This window comes from Rhopilema esculentum, chromosome 3, assembly GCF_057945365.1.
Source record: "Rhopilema esculentum isolate cy_ngs chromosome 3, ASM5794536v1, whole genome shotgun sequence".
Lineage (NCBI taxonomy): Eukaryota > Metazoa > Cnidaria > Scyphozoa > Rhizostomeae > Rhizostomatidae > Rhopilema > Rhopilema esculentum.
In genome coordinates, this window is record NC_142817.1 from 5,714,302 (window position 1) to 5,726,164 (window position 11,863).

The 11,863-nt window shown below is 39.3% G+C and overlaps 1 protein-coding gene across 1 annotated transcript; it reads left to right on the plus strand.

The window, feature by feature from the left end:
• The first annotated feature begins 5,018 nt into the window (after window positions 1-5,018).
• LOC135690935 (uncharacterized) lies at window positions 5,019-10,566 on the plus strand. The gene is made up of 2 exons (XM_089113014.1): window positions 5,019-8,941; window positions 9,435-10,566. Exons 1-2 carry the CDS (start codon window positions 5,019-5,021, stop codon window positions 10,564-10,566), a joined length of 5,055 nt encoding a protein of 1,684 aa, XP_088969140.1.
• Window positions 10,567-11,863: the final 1,297 nt, after the last annotated feature.

Sequence of the window (11,863 nt, forward strand, 5' to 3'; positions counted from 1 at the left end):
TTTTCTCAATTTAGCACGTTAGAATTAAGGCGTGGCCGCAAAATGTTCCCAAGAACCACATATTTTACCTTTGATTCGGCACTCCAACATGTGCTATAAAAGCCACTGACCTAGTGGCGTAGCGGACTAAGGACCCCCAACTTTGAAGCCCACGGGGTAGCGAAAACTTAGGGCCCCCAACTTTTAGGGGCTCCCAACCTTTAGGAGCACGAAGCAAAAATTCTTTCTACGGCTTTTACCGTGAAGCTGGTATTCTGGGTGTCATGACACTGAATGGAAAGTCTCTAGATTAGCCTCTTCTGTTTTGTCTATACACTGGTAGTACATTGTTGGAAAGGAAACATCTTCGTCTGTGAGTCTTCCATTCCTGATGAGATCATGAACGCAATATAACTCACCTTCTGTGATACCAGTCTGAATGTCAGCAAGGAAAGTCTCCTTTAATCCATCAACAAAGGCTTCTTTAAGAGCTTTTTAAAGCTTTAAGAGCAGTATCTTTTTCAATTGTAATGTCTATGATGGTGACGTAGTCATCTTCAAAGCAATTCTAAAACCCTCAATAGATGTAAAAGACATCAAATACATTTTATCTTTATCAAACCATCCTTAAAAGGTTTTCATTGCAAAAGTCTTGATGTGGTGTGCACGCCAATTGTTCATCCTTTTATTCCTGGCATCTTTTTTAATTGTGTCAAGTACTTTCATGATAATTGTGCTTGTGTTAAATTGTGTTCTCAATCTCTCCTGATGCGGCATTTTGTTGAAACTGAAACGTCAACTGCCGTCAAAATCTTGGCTTGCATTAAACATTGATTATTATGTTTGCATGAAGGAAAAGATGTGCGTGTTCATAAATTTTTAAAAGATATTTAATATTTAAAAGACTTTTAAAAGATATTTACAACCGATTACAAGAAAATGAGTGCAAAATATATTCTGCAATGTATTTTAAGCTAATCGAATGGGCGTGATCGCAAAAATTTCCGCTTGCCTCGCTTGCAGGGAGCTTCTCTTTCATTTTTGCCCCAGGGCTTTATACACGCATAACGAGCAGCGATACTTCATTTGGATCGGGTCAGGAAAATGTACCCTAACAGCAGAATTATTTAGTTATGAATTTTGCTTTTAAGGGATTCCCTTTTCGATTAGAAACAGTATTACGGCCAATGAGCACATTTTGCTTTACATTTTTTAAACATGTATTCCTGAACGAGCATGTCGATCAACTTTCCAGATGAATCTTTCCAAAGCTTACATTCTTTCCGTTTTATTTGTGAATTGGATAGGAAAGTATTACTAATTAATGCAACCATTTTTATAAAAAAACTATAATTTTTTTCTAACCTTGACATTCTTAATAAATTTCTGCTTCGAGCACTAGTACATTCTTAAAATATTGTTATGAAAGGAGATAGCCATCCTCGAAAAGAAATTGCGCTTTTTGAAAAATGAAATATCTTAGTCATGCAATACTATGTCATTACAATAGCAAGACAAGCAACTGCTGGAAAATGAGGCACAAATATGTAAACTGAGGCACATTGCATAAATGCATGCTATCCCATTGTTATTTTGTCGTTGGCAGATTGATACATTCTTTGTCGGCAGTTTAGTTGAATGTGAACGTCCGGTGGCTTGAATGTTTGCCTCTAGTGCCTCCCCGATAAGCTGCCAAGTCATTTCTAAATCTATCATTGGCCTTCAGCAATTTCCACTGTTCGTGGACTTGTGCTTTCACGCACAGAGTCTCTATCCTCTCCACCAAACAGACCTGTACAACGTTCGCTTCTCATTGCCTGCTGCAGTCCGAACAGGCCTCTTTTTTGTTGACTCGTCCATTAAATAACGTTAGAAACACATAAAAGATCAGCCATAATAGCGTAAGCGATGCTAAAATATGGTTCTGTAACTGTAAGTTTTGGGGAACAAAGCCCCTTTTTCGCTGAACGCTGCTGACCTCAGTGGATTTGATTGTTTTTTTCGAAGATCAGCAACCGTTTCTATGCATCGGGCCTCAGTCAAGTTTACACATCGTTCCTTAAGCTCCTCTAGCACTGCTTTAACTTTAGACAATGCTGTGACAAGATTTTGACTGGAAGATTGCAGCTGCTTCATGAGTGTTTATTGGCTTTAGAATGTCCACCAACAGGCAATTTACCAAAATTAACATCCCATTGTCCTCCTCCTCTGCGAGCTAATGCAGCAATCCTTTCCCAGAGCTACTGTTTTCGCCTTTAAGGCTCAATGGTCTTGACTTTGAGTTAATTTTCAGCGCTTGTTTTTGCAATATTCTATATTTCTGTAGGCTCACTCAAGAAATGCGTTTTTTTATTATAACAGAACATAATATTCCTACGTCGACAACTCCTGATCAAAGCAGTGCGTGTCTAAATACTGCAATACTCAGGCGCGCAACTACGGGGGGGGGGGGGGTCCTGGGGGTCCAGACCCCTGCCCTTTTTCTCAAAAGGGGAAAAGTGCCCTTTTTCCTGGAAAAATGCTTGAATATTTTAACTATTACGCTAAAATGGTTGGTCATACAGTAAATGACGCACTCCGGAGATGTAATGGACCTCGCAGGAATACAGATAAATGATTTAGTCAAACTTTCATGCACTTGTTGGGTCGAACGTCATCATGTTGCAGTAATAGAGTCTATCTTCAAGCCCCAACTCTACAGCGTGTTTTATGATGCGCTACGCACTGGCTTTGAAGAAGAATGGTTCTGGGACTCAAAAACCAAAATAAAGGCACAAGATTTTGAATGGGATAGAGCCTCTACGACCTCTGGTAAAAAGTTACAAGAATTAAAACCAAGACATTTTTCAAGCCTGTCACATAGTTGGCAGGGTCATAGAAGACCTTTGCATGAAACGAGCGAATGCAGAGAAATATTTTCGGACTGGTATTAGCAAGCAGTAAATATGGCACAAAAAGTTGATGTTCAGCTGTTCCGTTCCTTGTCAGTATTACAAATCAGCTGAAGGCAAGACTTGGAGACAGAAACCAGCTGAAGGCAAGGCTCGTGGAACTGTTCAACCTCCTCCCATCTGTAGTGCGAAGCAAAGAATTCAACAATAATATTTTAAAGCGCAAAATGTCTTCGGATATGGAAGATGATGGGTTGCTATTCAAAAGTGAGCTGGCGCTGGGAAAAGGAGATGACAGCAGGGTCGCCGAGAGGGGGACAAAGGGGCAAATTGCCCTAGGGCCTCGAGGTCTAGGGAGCCTCACAAAGCAATGAATTCCGTTTTTAAATGGAATTTATTAAAAGTAACAAAATTACAATTAAAAAGTAAAACATCTTAAACGAATTAGTGAATTTAAGCTATTTGCAAGGGTGTGGTGGCAAAATTTTTGCTCGCTTCGCTCGCAAGAGGCATTATTTTTACCATTCCCCCCCCTCCTTCGGGCCTCCTAAACTTCATCACACCTCACCACAAAATTAACAGTACACCACAAACTTTTCTCTATTGATCAGTTTCCCTTGTCTGGCGTACAATATTTACAGATTTACTAACTGCTCATATTTTCGGTGTACCTAAACAAATGCCCCGGTGGACCTTTAATGAAGTTTAATTAGTGCCCTTTTTGTGTCTTGGACCCCTGCCCTCTGAAATTTCTGGTTGCGCGCCTGATACTGCCCCCAAAATTGTTATTGACACTATTTGTGATTATGAAATACCCTTGCCGACGTGTTCCAGGCCAAAGTAACGCCTTGTTTTTTAAGAGCGAGCAGGTATTTTCAGCGGAAAGCACTATCTTAAGTCCTACATGGGTAATAAGAAACCCTAATAGCCAATTTTCTTAGCTTAACTCAAATTGTTACAACATCAGTGGCGTAGTGTCCGGGTATTCAAGGTATCCAGTGAATACCCTGAGATTTTTAGAGAAATTATATAAATGAAATGAAATTTTAGTAATCTAAAAACGCTTTGGTGATAATTGTTTGTGACTAATTTTGTTGCCTTTCAATATGTTGTCTTTGATACAGATTCAAAATAGCACGAAATTCACGGAAATGAAGACATAGTTATTGTGGCGAAGTGTCTGGAAGCTGGGAATTTTGAGAGGGTAGTATCGAAGATCAAACTACTCAATGTTGAATGGAGATCAGTCACGAACTCGCAAAGAATACCCTAGACCAGGGGTTTTTCATTTTTTTGAGTGCCTGGCCAGAAAAACATAGATTTTCCGTAGATTTTTTCGTGGGCCAATGAATTTTCAATATATTGTTACCATGCTATATTAGAGATAAGATAAACCGGTCCACTATTTCTTTATTTCAAAAACCTTTGAAGTGTGCTTATTTACACAAAATAAGTCTTGGAAAAATGGATGACAGAAGGGAACGAGGGAGGCAGTACTGACCTTAAAGGACATGGTGCTGGCCAGTGGCGGACTGGCAACCATTTGACCCACCGGGAAAAGCAGCCAAAAGGGCGCCAATAGGTGCTAAAGTCACAAAACTTTAGGGCTTGTAAAACGGGCTCGGAAAACTTTGCTTTAGCTGAGAATCAGTTTGTTGCAAGCATTGTCACAGGAAAGGAAACGGGGGATCGTCCTCGGAGAATTTTTTTAAATCACCCTATTTAGAATGTCGAAACATGCCCCATGTTGAAAATCAAAGCTTTTTATTCACAATTGGCATTGGCAAGAAGAAGATTCTCAGTCAAATTGACAGAATTTGTAGGTACCAAATGATGTATTGCCTACAATTTTAGGTACCCACGCCATCATGGGGGATTCCTACTCGTCCCAGTCTTCTTACGTTATATATATTCACGCCCTATATTGTAAGGTTAAGTTGTTTGAAGTAGTGAAATTACGATAAAGTCACGCTACAAGTTTATGATGGGCTAACAAGTTACGTTTACGTTATAGCTGTATATAGTCACGTTTTGTATATATTTAAAGATAAAATCAACGATATGGAGTTTCATTCACGTCTACGCTCTACCGAAGCTATGTTCAAAATATAATGTCGCCCAACGCGGGGCACGGAATACGACGAAATCATGGCCACTGATACAGAAGGTAACAGTGGACAATTAAAGAAATTGTTAGCAATACGAGGAGGAAATAGAACCTCCATTACGAAGCTTGAACGACAAGCCACGGCTCTTCTTGAAGAACTAATTAATGAAAATGGAGAACAAGTCGAGAAGGTGATTCGTTTAGAAACGGTACAAAAGTCTCTTCGAGAAAAGCAAACGTATGTGAACGGACTAAACGAAAAGATACTGGAAATATGTCCAGACGTTAATATCGAAAAAGAAATCGATGAAACGACGGAGCTGAATTTCAGAATCGATGAAATTCTGGGAAGGATACAAGCTTTTAAAGACGGTCGTTACGCTCAGACCAATGCATTCGGAGTTGGGAGAGGAACGACACAAATTATTACGTCAACGCCTTCCAGAGAAGCTGAAAACGTTGAACAAGCAACAAACAACGAACATGGTCTCAATACAAGCGGGGTTACCATGGGTTCTGTTGCCATTCGTCTGCCAAAAATAACGCTCCCACGATTTAACGGAGATATAACACGTTTCATGTCCTTTTGGCAGAGTTTCGAGAATGCCATAGATAAAAACGAAAGCATAACTGCAGTTGATAAGCTCAACTACTTGGTGAATTTGTTGGAGGGTCCAGCATACCGTGCAGTATCAGGACTCGAACTGACGGAACAAAATTATTTAAATGCAATGGAAATTTTGAAGGCAAGGTTTGGCAACAAACAACAAATAATCTCGACGCATATGCAGGCTCTCCTTGGGCTACAAAACTGCCCAAACGAAAACGTGAAGCAATTGCGCTTCATTTACGACAGCATAAATGTACACGTAAGGGGGCTTGAAGCCCTTGGTATGAGTTCTGCAAGTTATGGCAGTTTATTAGTACCAATCCTTATGGCAAGAATGCCGCGAGAAATTACATTGCATGTCGCCAGAAAGACGACCGAGGAAGTTTGGCCGATAAAAGAAATATTGGAGATCGTCAAAAAGGAAATTGAAGCCAGGGAACTGAGCGATAACATCAAGCCCGTCGAAAGGAAATTTGACAAAACTTCAGGATATGGACCAAAATCACCACAAGGCACTACGAAGACATTTTTGACGAAAGACGAAAAAGTGCAAGATTGTGTTTATTGTGGGCATGCACACTCTCCGTCTATCTGCAAAGAAGTCCAGGGAATAACGGGTAGAAAAAAGATCCTATTGGAGACCAAACGATGTTTTTCCTGCTTAAAATCTGGACACATGACAAAAAAGTGTCGGGAAAATCGAAATTGCAAAAAATGTGGCAGAAATTTTCACCACGAGTCAATTTGCTACAAAGGAGCAAAACAAACGGAGGAAGAAACAAAAGTAACTACCAGTGTTACAGGAAAACAAGAAGTATTGCTGCAGACGGCCACTGCGTATGTTTATGGGGCAGACAAGGCTCAGAGGATGAAAATCAATGTTTTCTTCGATAGTGGGAGCCAACGAAGCTACATCTCTGAAGAAGTCAGACGAAAACTAAATCTGGAAGTCGAAAGACAGGAAAACTTAAATTTGAACACATTTGGAACTGAGAAATCAGTACGCAAGAAATGTGATGTCGTTAAGTTAATGTTAGAGACAGGAATAGATGAGACGCCAATTTTGATAAGCGCCATAAGCTATCAGTCTATTTGTTCGCCTATAAATACGCGCATAGACGTAAGCAAGTATCAGCATTTGATAGGCCTAAATCTAGCGGACAAGAAGCTAAGCGAGCAAAATAGGCGCATTGATTTGCTTATTGGTAATGATTACTTGTATGATGTTATCATTGGTGATGTTATTAGAGGTACATCAGGGCCAATAGCAGTAAGTAGCAAATTAGGATGGCTACTTTCGGGAAAAGTACCAGGATCCTTGGAGCCTAAAACCTATTCTAATGTGACTTCTAATTTGATTTTAGATACGTCAGTTGGAAGGCCTGTCGAAGAAAATGAGGAAATAACACAAACGCTTCGCGAGTTTTGGAAACAAGAATCATCCGGGATTGACAAGGGGAGTGAACCCACAAATGAAAACAAACAAGACGAGCAATTTGAAATCACCTTTAATGGTAAAAGGTACCAGGTAAGCCTTCCTTGGAAGGTTGATATATCTTGCCTTAATGATGATTATAACTTGGCATTAAATCGCTTAAAATCTTTGTTTTGCCGGTTAAAAGGAAACCCTGAATTATTATCTGAATATGATAACATTTTCAAAGAGCAATTAAACAACGGAATAATTGAGCAAGTCCCTGTGGAGGAGGAGAATCAGGGTAATCCTCATTTTATGAGTCACCATGGTGTAATTCGACGAGATCGTGAAACAACAAAACTTCGTGTTGTTTTTGATGGAAGTGCGAAATCGCACAAGGAAGCTTTATCTCTTAATGAATGTTTAGAACTTGGTGATAATTACATGCCGCCATTATTCGATACGTTATTACGTTTCCGCTCACATGCCATTGCTATAATAGCTGATATTGAAAAGGCATTCCTTCAGATTGAAATTGATAAAAAAGACCGGGATGCTTTACGTTTTTTGTGGTATGACGACATTAGTAAGCCGAATCCAACGGTTATTCAGTATAAGTATTGTAGACTGGTGTTTGGTTTAAGACCATCGCCATCTATACTGGGAGCCACAATTAAGAAACACATTGCTCAATATGCTAATCGATTTCCTCGTGTTGTTAAAGTGTTAGATCGGCTTTATGCTGATGACTTATCATGTAGCACAAATTCTATTGATGAGGCGTTAGAGATTTTCCATAAGTCACGGGAGATTTTGTCCGAAGGTGGGTTTAACCTTCGCAAATTTAAAACTAATGACACAGCTTTGTTACATGAAATCAAAAAGGTGGAAGCAGGTAACGTATCCAATGGTGATAATGCGAAGGAGATCATACAAGATGATCAATCCTTCGCTCAGCAAACAATAGGCCCACCTCAAAGGGAAAATAATAACAAGGTCCTTGGAGTAAATTGGGAAAGTAAAAAGGATGAACTGTTTTTTGATCTGGGGTCAATTATAGAACTAGCAAAAACACTTAAGCCCACAAAACGCTCTCTTTTAAAGTTAGCAGCCAAGATTTTTGACCCGATCGGTTGTCTTAGTGTGTATACCATCAATTTGAAAGTGCTCTTTCAGGAACTTTGCGTAGACAAATGGGGGTGGGATGAAGAGCTTACAGGAGAAGCAAGGGAAAAATATGATCGTTTCATTTCGGAAATAAGTCGTTTAGACGGGATTCGCATGCCAAGATGTTTCTTTGACCCAGGTAAAATAGTATGCCAAGTCGAAATACATGGGTTTTCAGATGCCAGTGAGACTGCTTACGCTGGAATTGTTTATCTCCGCATTGTGTACGATACGGGGGAGGTAAGCATCAAGTTTGTCACTGCCAAGGCCAGGGTTTGTCCTCTAACAAAACAAAGCATACCACGCTTAGAGCTTTTAGGGGCACAGTTACTCGCAAAATTAATCAGCACAGTAAAAGGTACTCTTGGGGAGGAGCTTCACGGCACGCCTATCAAAGTATTTTATTGGGTAGATTCGGTTTGCACCCTTTGCTGGATAAAGAACAATAAGGTTTGGAAGCAATTTGTACGCCATCGCGTGTCGGATATTTTACGAACTTCAAGCCGCGATGAATGGTTTTATTGCCCGGGATCTCAAAACCCAGCTGATTTACCGTCAAGGGGTATATTTGGTCGCAAGTTAGAGCAAACTCTTTTTTGGTGGGAGGGTCCGGGGTTTCTAAAACAGCCACCCACAAAATGGCCTAAGCAAGAAGATATTTTCGAATCCGGTTCCGCTTTAGAGGAAAGAGTAAAATGTAGCCCCAATATCACGCATGCTATAGCAACTAAGGAAAACGCCAAAGTTGGCAACGTTGTAGATTTTGAAAGGTTTGGTTCTTACCGAAAATGTGTCCGTATATTAGCATGGGTACTTCGTTTTATACATAATTTACGCGCATCGTTAAAAAAACAATACTTGTCAACGAGAAAATCAGATAAATATAGAAGAATTTGCTAACGCAGAAAATGTTCTTATACGCTCAATTCAAGGTGAATTCTTTTGTAAGGAAATTGATTATTTACAATCAAAAGGGGACAAAAAACCCCCTTTGTACGTTTCGCAATTTCAGCTCTTCGTAGACGAAAAGGGCATTTTGAGGTGTCAAAGTCGTATAAAAAATGCATCCGTCATAGCGTCAAGCATAAGACCAATCTTATTACCGAAGTCTCATCAGGTTTCCAAATTGCTTGTTCTCTATTGCCACGAAAAAGTCATGCACGATGGAATAAGGGAAACGTTAAATCTTTTACGACAAAAGTATTGGATTCCTCGTGCAAGGGAATTAGTTAAAAGTATTGTACGCAAATGTATCACATGTAGGAAATTAGAAGGTTCGCCATATTCTACTGTATTTTGTCCAGACTTGCCACGAATGAGGGTCGATGATCAGCCCCCATTTGCAAATACAGGGCTAGATTTTGCAGGTCCATTGACAGTTGCCAGTAAAGGTAACAATGATGGAGAAGAGAAGTTTTATGTCTGTCTTTTTACTTGTATGTCGACAAGAGCAGTTCATTTAGAACTTGTAGAATCACTCAATGTCGAGTCATTTTTACGAGCGTTTCGAAGATTCGCAGCACGTAGAGGTTTACCGTCTCTATTGGTAAGTGACAACGCCAAGACCTTTAAGTCAGCTTCAAAGGATGTAAAACATCTTTTGCGTTCCCCTAGGTTAGGTGAAAGTCTTGAAAAGAAAGGAGTTAAGTGGCAATTCATAGTTGATAGAAGCCCATGGCAAGGAGGTGCTTGGGAAAGGTTAATAAGGAGCGTAAAACGTTGTCTAAAAAAGGTAATAGGTCGGTCATACCTAAAGCAAATAGAATTAAATACCATCTTGATAGAGGTCGAAGCAGTAATCAACTCTAGGCCAATTACTTATGTATATGATGACACTGACGGTATTTCATATCCATTGACACCGTGTCAATTAATTAATGGAAGAAATCTATCACTTTTGCCCCAAGACAGGTACTATGAAATGCTAAGTACATACGAGGTTCTGTCAAAACGAGCCAAGTATCATAAGACTCTACTTCAACAATTCACGAAGAGATGGAAGAAGGAATATTTAACAGGTATTATGGAAGCCTATAGACCGAAAGACAAACGGGAAGAGCCAGTCATATCGGTTGGAGATATAGTTCTTTTAAAGGATGACGATAAAAAACGCACTTTTTGGAAATTATGTAAAATTCTTGAGTTGATTGTAGGTACAGATGGAAGCGTAAGATCAGCAAAGATCCAGATAGCAGGTGAAAGGAGTAAGGGTAAAGTATTCAGACGTCCCTTGAAATTACTTGTACCTTTAGAAATTGCATGTAAGGAACCTAACACAGAAGCAAATCAAGTCAACGCACCTATAGCGCCTGCGCAGCCAGCAGATAGAACTATTACGCGATCTAAGCGCGCAGCTGCAAAGTTAGGAGAGTTTCTTAGAAGAGACAATATGTAAATATTTCAATATGTATACGCTTACAGTTTCAGCTTGCTTAAAAAAAAATGTTCTTACGTTTTGTTGATGAATAATGATTAATTAATATGTATTATTGTAAATTGAGTGCAGGCAACTCAATCGGGGGAGTATGTTGTGAAGTCAATATATTTCGCAACCCACGCCATCATGGGGGATTCCTACTCGTCCCAGTCTTCTTACGTTATATATATTCACGCCCTATATTGTAAGGTTAAGTTGTTTGAAGTAGTGAAATTACGATAAAGTCACGCTACAAGTTTATGATGGGCTAACAAGTTACGTTTACGTTATAGCTGTATATAGTCACGTTTTGTATATATTTAAAGATAAAATCAACGATATGGAGTTTCATTCACGTCTACGCTCTACCGAAGCTATGTTCAAAATAGGTATCAATTGATGATTTTTCAGCTAGCGAGATACTATCTTCCAAGATTTTACAAAGAAAGCAACTTCTCTTGCCTAGGAGACGAGATTCTTTTCGAATAAAGTCGATCTCGAAATCTTTAGAAATTTGACAAAATACATGATTTCATTCTCATAAATTTTCGAAAGTTGTGCAGCATATAATTGAAAAAAGTAAAAGGGGTGCCTCAGCACATGCTAGCCTAATGAATGTGTTGCTCCTGCCTCTACGCTAGAGCATAGTCTATAGAATTGAGACTTTAGACTATGGACTATGGCTATTCTATAGACTATGGCTAGAGTTACAAATCATTTACCAAAGATATGATGCCAGTGCATCAGCGTGCGGAATTATTATCAGGTATTGAACATATGCTTAAAATTGTAGACTTGTCCGAAAAGTATCTGATAACATATCTTGGACAAATGTATTTTTAGAGTACCTGCTGCCGTCCGTTTTGCGCAAATTGGTGATTTTGCAGATTGAAGGCTCCTTCTGTATGAGAGACTGTGCGTAGACATGGTAAAAAGGATAAAGAATTTCTTAAGAAAAGGCACAGTCTCTATTCCGGAACAAAAGTTTGAAGGAAGATTGGAACTTTAATAGATAGTTGTAAATTGAAACCAGTTTTTTTCAAAACAGCCGGTTTAACTTTCCATTAAGTTTTAAAGAAGGTTCGTACACGAGGGCATGAATTCTCAACAAATTCCGTATAAAGTTTTTTTAAAAAGTTGTCAAGATTTTTGGCTCCAATAAGTCATAATTTCTTTTGGGCACAAAATTTCTGGTTGTAACGTACAAAAAGCATGATGCCTACGAGTTTTTAGTTGAATTGCAAAATAAAATAGCTTGCCACCATTAGGGCATTCA